Source organism: Papaver somniferum, chromosome 1 (assembly GCF_003573695.1).
Source record: "Papaver somniferum cultivar HN1 chromosome 1, ASM357369v1, whole genome shotgun sequence".
In the NCBI taxonomy this organism is placed as follows: domain Eukaryota; kingdom Viridiplantae; phylum Streptophyta; class Magnoliopsida; order Ranunculales; family Papaveraceae; genus Papaver; species Papaver somniferum.
In genome coordinates this window covers 9,770,630-9,788,457 of record NC_039358.1, presented here as the reverse complement: position 1 = coordinate 9,788,457, position 17,828 = coordinate 9,770,630, and the positions used below count along the sequence as shown (strand labels likewise).

General features: G+C 36.2%; 2 protein-coding genes and 1 long non-coding RNA gene across 3 annotated transcripts; 2 read left to right on the top strand and 1 right to left on the bottom strand.

Moving 5' to 3' along the window:
* Window positions 1-143: 143 nt before the first annotated feature.
* On the top strand, window positions 144-3,450 carry LOC113325743. The gene is made up of 6 exons (XR_003348124.1): window positions 144-841; window positions 1,440-1,584; window positions 1,681-1,804; window positions 2,334-2,552; window positions 2,961-3,104; window positions 3,316-3,450. It is a non-coding gene; the product is annotated as an uncharacterized LOC113325743 (long non-coding RNA).
* A 1,438-nt stretch (window positions 3,451-4,888) lies between these two features.
* On the bottom strand, window positions 4,889-5,363 carry LOC113346805 (blue copper protein-like). Its single transcript, XM_026590362.1, has 2 exons — window positions 5,186-5,363; window positions 4,889-5,064 (listed from the first exon to the last, which is right to left on the bottom strand). Exons 1-2 carry the CDS (start codon window positions 5,361-5,363, stop codon window positions 4,889-4,891), a joined length of 354 nt encoding a protein of 117 aa, XP_026446147.1.
* Window positions 5,364-7,407: 2,044 nt separating this feature from the next.
* Window positions 7,408-7,839, top strand: LOC113346719. The gene has a single exon (XM_026590249.1). It carries the CDS (start codon window positions 7,408-7,410, stop codon window positions 7,837-7,839), a length of 432 nt encoding a protein of 143 aa, XP_026446034.1.
* The last annotated feature ends 9,989 nt before the right edge of the window (window positions 7,840-17,828 follow it).

The following is a 17,828-nucleotide window of genomic DNA, read 5'->3' as shown; positions in this document are numbered from 1 at the left end:
GAAATTTGAATTTCATACATGGCATTGTTATATTTAGCTGAATTCAACCCTAACTAGACTTGTCAGATGATATTCACAAAAGCTTAGCCAGTCAAGAATCTGAAGTGCTTAATTTGACCTTCTTGTTGGTGTCTGTTGTTAATCCAAGTTGAAAGCTACAAGGCAAAGACCAGCTGTTTGCCTTGACGATTACCACATTTAGCTTACGATGTAGATTGGATTCGATCATCATATCATAGTTTATAAAAAGGTATGAGGTTTGTGTCCATGATAGCCAGGGCTATCAGACGGACATCGTTTAATGGGGGCCAAACCTTTTTTTCTCAATAATTCAGAGCACCCTCTTTTCTCTCTTTTGCTTCTCTGAAACCACTTCTAGGCTTCGAGCAGAATACTTGGGTTTAATCTGTTTGATCCGTAGGGGTTAACATGGTTAAGGGAAATGTGATGTAGTGCTTCCTGAATCTCGAATATAATCCTTCAAAGGTGATGTAATTGCAGCAATAAATCCTTCTCAGAAGATAATCTAGCAAATACGATCACCACCTAATTTTTCAATTTCTCAAGTCATGATATCTAGGGTTTTTAATTCGTTGTTATTTCGAATTGTGGATTTCCTCCTGTTTGCGGATCCTGATAAAATTCATAACGATGTTGCAATATAGGGTGTTAGGTTTAGGCAAAATTTAGTGTTTTTTCCAAATTGGGGTTTTCTGGGTTTGGCAAATTTTAGAGTTTTGTGCCTTTACGTCTCAGCAAGCAACTGTTGCTGATGATGATGTTACTCCTACTCCTGCGATAGTAATTTCAACTCCAGCATCAACTTTTGATTCCTGCCGAGGTAACTATCTCTCTCGCTCTCTCTGTTAATTTTTATCCCTTTTGCTGTTCATATTGATTTTCAATTGATACTGCTGTTATATGTTCCCTTGGGAGGCCAGATGATGCTAGCCTCCTGCTACTTAGCCTAGAGCCTTGAGTATTGTTCAAAGACGTGTTGTAGGAGAATCCATTACCTTCTGGGTAATGGGTAGAAGGATTATGCATGGCAATAAGATTTCCTCCATATCTTTATATTCTTCAGGTTAATGGGTATTGCCGTTTTACACGGTAATTACATTAATTCATTAGGTCTACTAATTCTCACTGAGCTCACAATCACTTTATCTTTTTAATTGCATGTGTCTCTTGCTTATATATAACCAAATAAGGTACTCCCAGCACCAGCAATATGCCACGTAAAAGCTTCACAAACACCACACTCTAACAGTTCATCAACTAGAAAAAACTTCTCTGAACGTTTGTTACCAACTTAGAACCCAAACTTGGTGTGCATTCCGTGGACAACTTGGTTGTTTTTCCATTCTTTGATTGCCCATTTCTACAACCTTCTAAACTAATTTGTTTTGACAATTTTTTTCGGTTGGTCCACGATATAGTTTGTCGAGAATCTGCTACAAAAATCATTCATGAGAGTGGATGGGAATATGAATGGTTGCAATGTCTGCTTTACGAAAGTCGTGGAGAAGAGTGTTATCTTTGCTAAAATAGATGTAGAGCTGAAGTCCCCAACCCAGTACCCAGGTAACAAATGATGTACTACGACTATAATTCGCAAAACCCTGTCTAATCCTCAGTTTAAAATGTTTACACCTCCGTTCTAAATAATGCATGTACTAGGTGGTGCCTGATTCGCTGGGAAGTCATAGACCATACCTGCAGTACTGTTGTATTCGGTGCCTTAAAATTCATGGTTGAAACGATTGTGGGGCGCCCATCAAGGGACATGGTTTTCCTGTCAGAGGTACACCATCGGTATTGCTGTCTTTTTGCTTTATCACTAACCTGTGTGTACTCAGTTTAGTTAATATGTAGCCCGTTAGCTTACTGCGTCTATTCCATCTTATTCCATGCATCCACCAACGCCGTCTTTTTTACACATATTTCTGAGACCATCTGCCAGGTGAATCATACATGCATTGCTAGCATAACTTCTCCCTGTCCGAATGGCGACCATCTCTCAACTGATGCGAAGCTAATTTTGTATTCAAATGAACTCATCATAAGGTTTGATTATTTGTCTGCATTTTGGGTAGGTGCTATAAGTTGCATGAGAATTGCTCATTTTAGATTAACTGGGAGATGTTATATGTGTCGGCTGAAATGCATATTCTTTTAAGAGCTTTTGTATAGGCTTATCTATCCTGGATTAAAAGATTTTAGATCTTTTGGATTGCACAATAATCACCATTTTATAATATAGTGTTTGCTGTGAAGTTTATATTCATCTTCGAATAGCTATTATCTTGCTAAACACTGATTGTGCCCTGCAGGGCAATGTAAGTGCTGGGATATGTTGATTGTGAGTCTGAGTACGTTGAATGGCTTGCTGCTGAGAGTGTGTCATCCATGGGAGGAATGGGGAAAACTAATCATGAATATATACATCTGAGAAACGGCGTAACACAACCAGAAGCTTATGGTGATGAACCGGAAGATGATGAGTTCATGTACAATATCATGAAGAGTGTAGCCAGTACTTACCAGCAAAGGTTAGTATGCATCTTCTTCAAAATTTTACTGGGGGTTCTCTTTCAAATTCCCTTAACCAATCGTTTTATTCAGCTATGCGAGCATGACAAACAGACATGGATTACGAAAGTCACGAGTTATTAATTTTTAAAAACAGTAAACGCATTAGTAATGTATTTTATCATATATAAATGGTTGGTGTGTTCTTTTTCTTGAGAGATGTCATAACTTTTATGCATATCCTCACAAAGTGGCGTAGGGACCTCTTTGATTTTTCCTTTAGATTTCAATAATATCTATATTATAAAATGAAGTGGTGTTTGTGTATCTGAATTGGTACGCCGACATATATAGGTAACAATACAATGCTAGCTTCAGTCTAATTATATTATAGAATAAAGCTTTCATTGAGGATGTACTTTTTTCAGCTATCGGTGACATGGCTAGCATTCCGTTGACTTAAAGGCAAATTTGGTGTGAACTTTCGACTCACGACTCTTACTGGCACAAGGATCGAGATGAGGCAGTAGAAGCAGTGGCGACAGGTGTCAGACCACTAACTTCCGTTGAAGGTAATTTTCCTGCTGCCTCCTACTTCTCATACACTTCGCACATGTTGTACTTTGTCATAAACATTATATTAGACTCTAGGGTCTTCCACATTTGTAAGATAGGTTACCGTGACACTGTTGAGCGAAATTCTTCACCTATGAAACACAGAATATGCGTGAAGCTTGATCTTACTTAAATATTGTACTAACTTTAACCACCATTCATACCCAGATACCTCCAAATGTACATCTATGACACTCTAGCACCTGCACTACCAGCATCTGAAGAATGAAAACCTTGGTATCATAATTGTAAACTGCGTTGGAGCGGCATTAGTATGCAACAAATACGACAGTCCAGGGAGAATCTTTTTTTTTTTTTTTTTTTTTTTTTTTTTTTTTTTTTTTTTTCTGTTTGAAGCATTTTGAGTGTTTATGGTGAGGGGAAAGAGGAGGGAGGGGGTTTAAGTAAACAAGACAACAAGAGTGGAAACTTAGGGACAGAAAAGAGTGAAGAGATTGTATCAGTGCTCATCCTCTTTCTGAAAACCCTTTCCACTTTATTTTGTTATACATACTAAGAATTTGAGAGAATGATAAAGAGAGACAGAATGGGAGAGATAGTGAGAGTTGAGGGGTGCATATATTATTAAGGTGCCTCTCGATTGCAATTTCACGGAGTTTTTTAGTTTAGCTTTTCACTGTATCTAATTAGTTTTTTTTATCTTGATGTTGTGAGCTCTACAACAGTCTCTTGTTTTACTCCACATAGATTACAGTTTGTGAAATGGAAGTATGGTTTATTTTCTCTATTGGTATCATGTTTGCGGTGTTTTTCTTTTTCACTGACTGCGAAAATGAAATCTAATGCTGATCTAGTCTTGTTCTTCTTTTATCATGAGATTCATTCTTGTGCCTTTTGATAGGCCTGTTATCTCTTTTGGTTCTTTTGCCTACGCTTAAAAACTATAATTGGTGTTTCCACTTACGATTTTGGATTGTAGGGTGTCCGCAACGACCACCTACAAGATGATATAATTGGACAGTATATTCATTGTCCCAGTATTCTCTGCCAAATATCAAGGTAGTCGTAATACGACTACAAGAGATCTTTTTAGGGGCAAACTGGAGCTGGACGTGGTAAAATTCTTTCTGGCCAATGCTGGAGTTCTTCAGACAATGACTATCACGATTCCTAAACGATTATCTAAAGACTATAAGAAGCAAATGCAGATTGCATCTGGATTACTCAAGTTTCCAAGATATTCTGCAGGTTGTGTGCTTAAGTTCTTCACCCCAGAGTATGTGTAGACCGTCTTTGTATGATTCTCGTCCTCCAATCATTTTTATAACTAGAAAGGCAAACCACTAGTTAGGGACATGCGGGAGTTGTTATTCCTATCTTTTGCTAATTCTGGCAGTTCTCTTTTGTCAGAACCAGTTATTATTCTGTTTCTTCTTTTCTAGAAAATCTGAACCAAGTTGTATTATTAGCAGATAATTCATTTATTGCCTTGCCTCTGGTAAAGGAAAACACAAGATGCAGAACCTGCCTGTCTCAGGGAAGACACATAAATAACTAAACCCATAAATTTTATTCATAAAAGTGAAACAACAGCAACTGACTCTCGAAATAGGACTCGATCGTGCACAATAACCATAGTAAGTAAACCGTAACAGGACTCTACATAAGAACACAGTTTACTAGTCATTGATCATTAGACTGATTATAGTAGTTATAACAAACTGATTGTTGTTCTTCCCTGAGCCAGACGAGTGTGTTGAGTTAACAACTATCTTTGCCTTTAATCCAGCGCCGCAATGACCATAAGTTCCACAAATGAATATCTAGTACCGAAACTGTCAAGAGTGACAGTAGTATTACCATCATCTGCTACACTGATCGGGTCGTCTGAGGCACAAGCGTTGTATCCAACTTCGTCCACTTCCAGCACATTGTGAACAGGTGTATACACGAACACTGCAATTCAACATTAAAAAAAACTTATAATTCAGAAGCATACAAAAATATATAATCAATTCAATATAAGATATAATAAACAATCAAATTAGTGTAATCGAGTGATTAAAAGAATTCAAACCTAGTGTATCTCCTACACTAAAGTTACGTGAAGAGCTCCAAGTTTGGATATGAGAATCCAAATCCCATCCCAGTTCGCCACCAACAGTGTAATTAGTAGCAGATGAAGCATAAATAAAAAGCGATAACAGGATCGATAACTTCATAGCAGTCTTAAAAACCCATACTTGGTAATTCATCTTCATAAGTTCTGAGTAATTTTTCTTCAGTGCAAGTAAAAGATACTAATAATAATATGTGAAGGCTAGAGACAAAACAAGTGATAAATGAATTTGCTCTGAAGTAAACATATTTATAGGTGTGAAGAACAACAGATCAGATTGGGGAAAGCTTGGAATGAAGAGACACTAAAGATGAAACGCAGATCACCCGATGCTTGTGAATAATGCAAACGTTGCCGATTCCCCAAGGTGGTACGGGTCTCAACAGGGTGTGTGTCAGTACAAAACTTAACAAATTATTTCATGCATGAATTCTGAAAGAGAGCAGTACTCTATTTTGAACTGAATGCACAGAGATTTTGTAACCGAATTCTTTTTTGTTGCTGGTCAAAAAAGTTCCACTACAGAACATAAGATCTTGGTGGAATATCATGGCTGCTGATGGGAGATACTAATTTGCTTGGAGGTGTATCATATTTGGTATCAGACAAAACATTCATTAGATACACCCCTAGTTAGCAAATCGGGACACATTAAGAGAGTTCGGATTCGCTCAAAAGTCGGTCAACGGTTCGTGAGATGTGAATTCGGTTCAGAAATTTGGCATACATTAAAAAATATAATTTTTCAATAAGGTTAGAATGATTTTGTTGTTTAAATGTTTAATTTCACTTCTTAAATAGATTATAAAATATGTATAACAAGGTCTTTTAAAGCCCGTGCAGATGCATAAAATTGCTTCCCGTTCATAGGGTTGGTGTCACTTATGCGTGGTTAACGACAAATCTGAACGTTGAATAATTAGATTTCTTGAAATTTTGGAGTTGCATCATGTAAATATTACCTAAGGGATGGTGGTTCACGTTTAGGTTGTTAGAGATATTTCTTTAGAGAGCTGTTCATTATGTTGTTGCAATTGATTTCTCCATCATTCATACCAAGGCATTATTCAGTTATTTTCAAAGCACACGTAGTATGTAATTTAGATGTGAAGTTGGCATAGTTTTACAAGCTTGGTATAGGGGCGGCAAGGAATAGCAGAGGGCGGCAAAACTAATAAGACAAAAAGGGTTATTAGGTGATAATTCAAGTGCCCCTTATCCAAAACAATATGAAAATGACCAACTAACCCTTATTGTTGATAATCAAGTTTAGTGATTGATAATCAAGTTTAGTGTTTGATAATCAAGATTAGTGTGATAACTAATTTTCACTTATAATAACTCTAAAATCAAATTTTTAGAGTTATGAAAATTAAAAAAAAAAAAGTTTAGAGGAGAGAAAAAAAAAACTTATGTGATATTTGTGAAACCCTAGATTTTGATTCACTCAACCAAAATGAGTGATTTCAGTGGCAACTTTAAGGTGGGTGAATCTCTATATGATAGAAAAAACAAGTACTACATACCTCTTGATGGAGATCCTGATATGGAGTATTTGTTAGATGTTGTAGATGTTTTAACCCAAAGTGATGGTCAATCTCAACCAATTGAAGAAATTAGCCAACAAAGTGGAGAACCAAGCACTGAAAATGACCAGGTATACTTCTAAACTAGTTCCCATTAGTTTTTTGTTGCTCAAAATTCTCTAAAGTACGTAAAAATATCAAACTTTTAAAAATTTCAGAAGAACATACGGTTGCAATTGAGCTCATTACCAACCGTACCTAGTGGTTACGGTTGCAAAGGTATCAGTTACCAACCGTATATTCTTCAATTTTGGGGAAAAGTATCAGTTACGGTTGGTTGAGAAATTTCGATACCAACCGTATCTAATCATCCTTTGCATGGCGGTATTTACTGCACCTAGTACGGTTGGTAATGTAGAATTAGTTACCAACCGAACCTATCCTACGGTTTGTTATGTATTTTCGTGACAAACCGTATATTACTCTGTATGGTTGTACGGTTGGTTAAAATTTTCGAATAACCAACCGTACCCGAGGTTCGGTTGCTAAGTTTTTATCGTTACCAACCGTACCTGTGTACATATATTTGTTTTGTTGCCTAGTTTAGACTAATGTTGGTATATTTTTGTCCATCTCTTTATTGTACCTCCTACAATGGATGACCAACCTTTAGCAAATCAACTTCTCACCAAAGATTCTAGCTCTCACTATTTAACCGAGGAGACATGGGAGGAGAAAGACGATGCAAAGAAGTGGGCTAGAGAACGAGGCAAGTTGATTAGGTGTATCATAGTTTGTAATGGTACCACTAAATATAGTGCCTTTCAAATGGTTTGCGAGTGTAGTGGAAAACATAAAAGTCACGCAAAAAAGGATACCTTGCAAGCAGCAAAGACAAAGAGGAAGAATACTACTTTCAGTAAGAAGACAGGATGCCCCTTCAAGCTTCAGTTTAAAAGGAACAAGGCAAACAAGTGGTTTTTGGAGAAAGTTGTATGTGGTAGTCATAACCACCCTATACCCGAGAGTTTGCTATTACACGCTTATGTTGGACGCTTTACCAAAGAAGAAGAGAATATCGTATAATCACTGACACAAATTCGTATGAAGCCGATTGATATCCTCGCTCACTTAAAGGAAAGAAACCCTCAAAATGCTTCTAATTTGGATAACATCTACAATGCAAGAAAAAAATACAAGGCTAAGAAATGGGAACAAAGGCACGAAATGCAACAATTAAAGCATTTGGGGAGATGCATAACTACTCTGTATTCAACGATGATGATGAGAAAGGACGAATAAGACATCTTTTGTTGGCTAATCCCGAGTTTGTGAAGTTGGCACGGTGCTCTCATCAAATCCTTCTAATGGATTGCACATACAAAACCAACAAGTTTGAGATGCCGTTATTGAACTTTGTCGGGCAAACTTCTACCAATGCTCCTTTAGTGTTGGTTTTTGCTTCTTGAAAGATGAGCTCGAAGAGAGCTATGTATGGGCATTGAACCAAGTGAAGCTATTCTACGTAGAGGGATATACTCCAAAGGTCATTATTACCGACAAGGAACAAGATTTGTTGAATGCAATAAGGAGGGTTTTCCCGGAAGCTCATAACCTTGTTTGCACGTTCCACTTGTGGAAAAGTATTGAAACTAAGTGCATGCGCCTTGTCCGTCCAACCAAAAAGAGAGAAATGGAAAAAATAAAGAAGCTACCGTTACATCAACAAAAGGATGCCAAAGAGAAGTTTAAGAAGGATGACAAGTTGGCGGAACAAAAATGGGAAAGTTTTAAAACGGAGTGGAAAGCCTTGACCTATTCTATCACCGTGGATGAATATGAGGATAGAGCTCGTATGTTAGTGGCTCAGTGGAAAAAAGGTTATCCAAGTGTTGTGAAGTATTTGTTGGATAATTGGTTGGATCTACACAAAGAGAAATTCATATCGGCGTTCACTAACCAATATAAGAACTATGACAACCAAGCTACAAGTATGGTGGAGTCATCTCACAACCGGTTGAAGAAGAAACTTCATAGTTGTAATGGTGGCTTAGTTACGTTATTCTAAACCATGCATTCGTATTTCCTATGTGATCACGATAGAGTTATGGAGTCTTTTAAAAAAATCAAGTGCAAGCAACACACCAGATGGTTAGACAATGAGTGTCTAAGGGGAATTACACATCAAGTTTCGCACAAAGCAATTGAGAAGATAATTTATGAAGTCCAACATTATGAATGGGGCGATTATGAAGAAGAGTGTGTTTTTCCAAACATGACAAGTTTTGGACTCCCATGTCGGCATGTTATATCCACGTACCAAGACAAAGTGATCCCTATTCAAGATGTTGATCCCTTTTGGAAACAATTATCCTCCCGTGAAACAATTTTTGATGATCAATTTCTAGGAACGTTTGCCGATACCGAGATTGGAAGAGCTCTAGAAAAGAAATATGCTTCACTATGTCAAGGCCAAAGGCAAATATGGTTGAGTAGCTTGAGAGATTTCGTATATCCACAATTTAGGTATGATATCAAGGAACCACCAAAGGGGACGATTAAGGGGAGGCCTCCTACCAAAAAAAAAGGTACGTAGGAAATAAAAAAGCAAGAGAATTGGCGGAAGAATCAAAGAAAATTGATCCTTGTGGTTATGAATGGTTGCAAAAGGAATATGAAGCGGAGGATGAGATGGAAGAGGATGATGTGCAAGTTAGAAACAAACGAAAAAGAGGTCAAGCGGATAAAGGGGAACCAAGCCGTCGAAATGTACAACAAAGATGTACCTAGCTTCCTACTCAAGAAAGTACGACAAGCAAAATTGATGTTAAAGGAAGAGGTCCGGTATATCGCTCTAAAGAACAACAAAGAAACAAAGTTGATGATAAAGGAAAAGGTTGCAAAGAAAGTGGAGAAAAATACGATGAATTTAAATGTAAAGGTTCCAATGTTGGTCCCGAGGTTTCCTCCCAAAATAGTTTAATAAAAAGGTTTGTTGGTAGAGTTGGTGTTAAACAATTAGCAAGGAACAATGGAAAGAGTCCGATGGTTGAAATAATTCCGTCAAGTGCTGACAAGGAGAATGAGAGGATTCATCTAAAAGGACTGCCTAAAGAACCACCTAGAGACGAGAATGGTCGATATAACCGGAACCATTACATTCCCTATGAATATTACCTTCGTTTTTTACCCGACTATATTCGTGGTTATATCAAGGTCACGGAGGATGTTCATGGTGATGGGAATTGTGGTTACCATGTCTTCATGGATCAACTTGGACCCTTTGAAGACGCGATAGGGTGGGGTTGTGACCAAGTTACTTACGTAAGGCAAAAAAGCTTAATGGAATTACGTGGTTACCGCGACTTCTATAATCCGATGATGAGAGTTGAAAGAAACGAAACCGATGAGGTGTTAAATGAGAGCTTCAAGGAAATGGAAAAGCGGTTAACCGGCAACATATGTTTGACAAGTGAATATTGAATGCACATGCCTATATGTGGCCAACTACTCGCCAACGCATTCAACCGCGTCATTCATTTAATCTCCAGAGACTTGAGCATTACATTTGCACCAACAAGAGTTCCGTTTGACGAAGACTTGTCAATTAAAAAAACAGTTGTAATGGGGCATGTGGAAGGAAATCATTACATTGGCCTCCGATTGCATGAAGGAAGTCTATTACCTTCATTGTGTAGGGAATTTGGTTGTGACGGTGAACTCCCCAAGACTTGGTGCAATCGATTTGAGGAAAGGATTGAATTATGGAAGGCCATCACTCAATCTATGCCGAAGCAATTCGTACTTATGAGCGATGATGAAGAATGAAGTATTATGTTCAAAGTAGTTCAAAGAATGTTGAAAGTATTTTTTATTTTGACTAAACCAAGAATAAATGAAGTATTTTGTTCATTACTAAACCAACATTACAACCATGAAACCATTACAAATATAAATGAAATTACAACTCATTCTTTCATGCGACTTAAAATGATACTAATATCCGGGTCTACGAGTGCGATAGAAGTCTTTAAGGATGTTGAAATGAGGTAAGTATTGAAAACTCGACCTTTTCCAGCGCCTCCATTCTTGAATAGAGCTCTCTAAAACTTCAGCGTCAGTTTCACCCCTTAAACGTATTTCACCCATAATACGAACTAATGCCATATATTCTTGAACGTTATCCCGAATAGTTCCATAACAAACATACAACATAATTGCATTGCAGTTATTAGGGTTACCTGTTTCAGAACAAAAGTTTTCAAATAAAGTACTCAAATAACTTGTACTCACAAAACCACATCGACGTCGTTCTTCTCCTCTTTTTGGATAGCATAGAACAAAATTGCGACAAATACATAAATCTTCTTCCAAAGTGAATTCAAGGTTTGGAGCCATAATATAGTTTAAGGTTAGAGATCTATTTATGGAATTCAAGTGGAGGTGTAAGTCCAAGCAAGTAGGATAAGCATATATATATATATATATATATATATATATAAATAAAAGTCTTCAATAACGGATCTATTTTTTGAAATTGAAGTTATTGATAGTCTCAACGGATATATTTTCAAAAAAGTCTTCAATAGCGGATATATTTTCAAATTGAAGTTTGAAATCCAGAGATACGGTTGGTAACTTTTTCGGACTTTCCAACCGCACCCAACTTCGATTGGTAATTCAACAAAATTTTGAAACCGAACAACTTCAAACATACACAGGACAATATACGATTGGTAAAGGAAAAACCAATATGAACCGTATGTCTGTAAATATTTTGATTTCCTGAGTTACGGTTGGTAAAGGAAAGACAATTACTAACCGTATGTCTGTAAATTTTTTGATTTCCAGAGTTACGGCTGTTAACTAACAGAAAATTACCAACCGTACCTCTGAGTAAATTTGAAGTCCAGAGATACGGTTGGTAATTCAACAAATTTTTGTAACCGAACAACTTCAAACATACACAGGACAATATACGGTTGGTAATGTGCTTTAAGTTACCAACCGGACCCAGGTAGGGTTGGTAAAGGAAAGAAAAATATGAACCGTATGTCTGTAAATTTTTTGTTCCTACAAAATGGTGGGCGTATGATCAATCGGGGTTAGGTCATTTCCTCTCTTTTTCTTCCTACACAAGCATAAAAATTGATTGATTTACTAAGGGTAAAACAAATAATATAGATGACAAAAAACAAAACAAAATGGTAAGCCTGCATAGTTACAGTTTGTAACCAATGAACAGTTACCAACCGTACCACTCATACGGTTGGTAAATAGTGAATCGATATAAACCGTACCGAAGATACGGTTGGTAACTGATGTATCGATATCAACCGTAAGTTATCTTTGGCCAAATACTAACATACAGGATGTTCTACGGTTGGTAATGGATGTTGAGTTACAAACCGTAAATCAAATACGGTTGATAACATTGATGAAATTACAAACCGTAAAAACCAAAAACATAAGTTACAGAACAATATACGGTTCGTAACTGAAGACACGAGACCAACCGTAAGCCACATACGGTTGCAAATAAAAAACGTAACTGAACAATTTTTCTTAAATTCAAGAACATAAGGTTGGTATTTCAGTTGTTACCAACCGTATCTTCAACAAATACCATAGTTACGGTTGGAATTGGAGTATTTGTCAACCGTACCTCACATATAACTGCTACAATCCAGTTTTAATTTTGCAACAAAACCCTAATTTTTCATACAAAACTAACTTAAATCAAACTCAATAGACTAAACCCTAACTGGGTTTTTCGAAACATACCTTATGAAGGTTGAGGAGTTTCAAATTGATGTTCTTGACCTAATGGAGGATTTGGTTGATTAGAACTGCTACATTCTTCGTCAACCTTCTTCTTCGACATCTCTAATATAGTTTTCAATCAACGATTATAAATTTTTCAAATCGCCGATGAATCGAAGAGGACGATAAATCAGTTTCAAATTTAATGGAGGAGAAGAGAAGAAGAGAAGAGAAACTGTTTTCAAACAGTTTTGAATTTTCAGTTTTTATTAGGGTAAAATTAGGGGAGGACAATTCTGTATTTTCAACCAAAAAGTAAGGATAAATCAGTCCATTTAAGGTGAAAAGGGTAATCTAGTCAATTAATATATCCTATGGGTTAATTCCTAACCAATTAGAAGGACATTGCTATCACACTTTTATGGATTATATACTTTTATGGACATTTTAAGTGACAATAGGATTGTTAGGAGTATATACTTTTGGCTGCATCTTTGATTGATGATTCGAGATTTGGCTGGCCGTATAGCCACCGTGACAGAGAGATCATGTTCTGTTATTTTGAATGCCTGATTTCATAGCTTTAATGAGATTGTTTCCTTTTGGTTTCTTTGTATTCTCGGTCAACCTTGGGAAATGACTTTAAGACTGAGGTTTATGGAGGAATGAATTTATTTCTATTGGATTATAATTTGTATACGATGCAGATGCAGTAAACCAAATCAACGTGTCCAGAAGGAGTTTGGTAACCCCAGTGAGCAGACATTTTATCCCAAATACTCTTAATATTAGGACATTCCAAAAACAGATGCTCAATAGTCTCTGGATGTTGATGACATATGGGGCATAATTCAGTTATCATAAGAATACAAAGAACCAATCAAAGAGAAGGAGAAGTCTATTCAAACCTGCAAATCATGGGAATCCGTAGCCATTATTTCCCTTCTTCTTCTTACACAGTAAACAAAGACAAAGAGAGAGAAGCTACTGTAGCAGCAGAGAATATTTTGATCCGCTTTTGTTTTTAGTTCTTTACTATAATTGTTCTTTTTATAATGAGAATGCGGATTCTTGAAACAAGCAACGGTCATAAAAGAAAAAAAATAGTAATAAACTACTACTATAACTTGGGTCTCAAGAATCAAATATAACTCAATTTCCGTTTTTACCCATAGAAACTAAAATGGTTTCCCAAAGACCGTTTTTGCTAGCATTTTCGCTCTGAACTAGATTCGGGTCCAAGAGCATAACTCAGTGGTATACCATCAACTCAATAAGGAGGAAGTCAGGAGTTCGATCCCCACCGTAGTACAGATTTGTATTTAATTAATTGTATAGATGAGTTTGGCGGGATTGGGTCTAGCAGTGGGGCTAGTACAGCGTGCTGGATTTGGATAGAGACCTGGGTCCGGCTTTAGTCTATCAAAAAGAAAATAAAAAGAAAAATCTAGATTTTAGAACGCTTCTGGAACCGTTGGATTGCCCAATCGAGATTCATTGCGGAATTTAACTGTGGTCAGTGTAACAAGACATATATTGACCCCATTTTGGATCACTCTGAATCGCATGGCGAAATAGTTCACATTTTGGCTATGAGAAAATTAATTTAGGAACCCGTTATAGGGACGGTATGATTTATTAGAGGGCGACATTTTAATAGGACAAAAAAGGTCATTACATGATCATTCATGGTGTCTCTTATAAGAAAAATACTGGAAATGACAAATTAATCCTTATAATTGGTTTAGTGATGGTAGTCAAGTTTAGTGTTAGTGATTAATTTCACTTATATTAACTCAAAATCAAAACTAAAATTAAATTTTTAGAGTTAAAAAATAAAAAGTTTAGAGGAGAAGGTCGATCTCAATCAATTGAAGAAATTAACCAACAAAATGAAGAACCAGGACCTGAAAATGACCGGGTATATTTCTAAATTAGTCTCAACTAGCTTTTTGTTGCTCAAAGTTATCTAAAGTACGTAAAAATTCCAATTTTTTTTACATTTTCAGAGCTAATTACGGATGGAATTGTGCTCATAACCAACCGTAAATCGAAGTTACGGTTCGTAAAAGATGAACTACCAACCGTAACTGGTTAAATTTGAAGAAAACCCAATCGTAAAACCACTTACGGTTGATAACCAAATGCTCGATACGAACCGTAACTCAGTTACGGTTCGTAAACTAAAATGGTTACCAACCGTAACTGAAGAAAATTCTCAGATATAAGAACATACGGTTGGTAATTGAACTATTACCAACGGTTGGTAATTGAACAATTCTAGCTACGGTTCGTAATTGAGTTAAAATCAACCGTAACTCACATAAACCCAGAAATTTCAATTTCAATTTTCATCTAAAATCCTAATTTTCGATAGAAATTAAACTTAAATCGAACAAAATAAACCAAATCGTAACTGGGTTTTCAAAACATACCTCATATAAGTCATTACACTACACTTGATTAATTTTCGAATCGTCGATTAATTGAAGACGATGAAATTTTGAGTTTTAATGTAGGTTACGGTTGATGGGAGGAGGAGAAGACAGAAAACAAATTTTCAATTTAGCTTTGATTTAGGTTAAAAAATGGAGAGGATAATCTAGTTAATTTATACCCTCTATAAGACATCCCTAACCAACTAGAGGGACATTGCTATCACATTGATGTCCTTCTAATAAACCATGCCGCCCCTATAACAAGTTACTTAATTTATGATCACATGATTAGATTTTGAGGCCAAACAATATGTTTCCAGTCAAAATGCAATTTTATCATCAAATACAATAATGTTGATGAAATAGTCCTACCGACATTATAACCTTCGTGTACTATTTAGAGAATAATCTTACACTAACCAGGGACATAAATGTTCCTAAACAAAGATAAACTAGTTAATTAATTTTTTGATTACATAATTAAGCTAATTAGATTTAGTGGTCGAAAGGGTTTGCTCACTTCTCCTCTTGGCATCAAAATTTCGTCTTTTCCTTGAATACTTTAGTTTACCTTTAACGAAGGGTAATGTAGACATCTCTAAGATTAAAAGATGGATTGTACGGTTGTAAGTTAAGAACTTGGTTGTCAAATGGCCCACCCAATGTGAGGACACGTTTCACCGATGCATTGAGAGAGTGGAACTTACCGCCTGATGGTCCTTTGATGTGGCATATTTTTCTAATAGCACGGTAAAAAGTTTACTTTTGTTTTATCGGTCGCACCAATAACTTCTAAATTGACGTAACTGGTTTTGAAGCTTCAAATATCTGGCATTTTTCTTTAATATCTGGCATTTTTCTTTTTTACTATCGGGAGATAATTGTTAGTTTGAAATCCGCTGCAGTTTGGTTTTTAAGCATCGGAAAATGGGTCATTTGTCCAAAAAAATTTAAAACATGGTTCAAATGGAAGAGTAAAAATTAGTATGGATGAAATGGACAAAAAAAAAATAGCAAGGATGAAACTGGATGCATCCTGATATAAATTAAAAATAAGAAAAAATATTTGAAAATGGATAGGATGAAACTGGTTACATCCTGATTATTTTTATATTTTTGTCCATTTGAACAGTATCTTTTTAATTTTTGTCCATTTAAACAGTATCAAAATGTACAAGTCTTTTTCACCCAGAAATTCTTGATTTTGGTCTTTTTAACCAATTTTGTGTTTAAGCATCCAACGTGGGAGATAATGTAATGATAAAAGTGTTAAGGGATCCTTCCTCTTATTTGATTTCACTTTTTCTTCTTATAATTTTAATTTTCTTTTATCTACCGATTATATCCCGTGGTTTTCTTTCTATCCCTATTTTTTTTTGACATAATCGATGGATATTGTTTTAATTGCTATGGATTGTATCAATGGTAGATACTACTAACAAGTCGCCCGATGGTTTTTATGCTCCCTCCTGGTAAGGATTCGAACCCTAGACCTAGTAATTGCTAGTAGTATTTACGGGCCACAACTAACCACTGTACTAACCCATAAAATAACCAAAAGAAGAAAAAAAAAACCTGAAAATTATAAAATTTCCTTTAAAACTACCGATTATATTGGAGTATATTGGAGTTAGTCCATACAGATTGCTAAGCAAAATATTGGGTGAGGTTGTTAGACCTCCGCTTTTTCGCAACGGTGATCACCATTTAAAGAGATGTATATCATAAACTTTCCTGACAGAACCGGTGATTATATTTTTGGTTTAGGTTTTTACCACAAACGGTTTTTTCTGACAAGATATTAACGAAGCAAAATCTGCAGCATTGTCAATATGTTTGTGATTTGTGAGCTTCCAATGTTCAGATTTTCTCAAGTGGTTTTATTGGTGCAGTTCCAATAAAGGAATTATTTCGTGACGACAACCTACCTCATTTTTGAGCTTCAAGTGTCCGGCAACAACTTTGACGAAAAGAGAAAAATTGTGGCGGCCAACACCGTTTTAAAGCTTGTGTTGTATTTTTTTTCATTTAACCAGTTTTTTTTCCCTACCGTACTTTTTCTGGTAAGGTTGTAACGAAAAAATATCTTGAACGGTGCATCATCCAAGGAGAAGTGTTTGAAATAATCTATGCTAGGTGGTTGATTTACAGGTTTTTACATCTCTTGTGGGACCCACATAAAGCCACCATGTTAAGACACGTACAAGTTGATGTGTCACTTGTATAGGTTGATTATCCCTTAACTAGTACTTATCTCTGTCTAGTACGACACCTATATTAGGGTATCACCCAGGCCTTCGGCGCGGCGTACTTCAGGATTTATCTATGCTTTTGGTGCATCCAAGTCATTTGTGTGCACAGAATACCCCAGATAACGTTGACTTTTGGCATATACGCTTTCTTCAATGAGTACTAATTAGAGTTGTGATGTACCGTTGTTTGCTTTTTTTTTTTGAACCAAAGGACTTGTATATTAAACAGAAATAGCAGTTACATCTTTGTCCAAATGAGTAGTTAAAAACATAGGTGGATCAGACCACCATTCCTCATCAAGATGGTGTTGTCTAACAACTTTTTCCAAGGCAATAACTGATTTATTACAACCTCTATTTACATAAACACACGACCAAAAAGGATTAACATTACATAGGTTTACACATTTGGTAAGAAGAGGTAAGCTTTGATAAGGAGGAGGAAGTTGTTGCTGAAGAAACTTACAGATACTTAGGTTATCAGACTCAAAGATAACAAGATCCCATGCATTAGCAAGAACCATGTACATTGCTTCCAATAGCGCCCAGGCCTTTGCTTGATTGGAATGTTGTGTTCTCCTTAACGTTCCCTTAGCGGCCAAGAAGCGCCATGCATAATCCC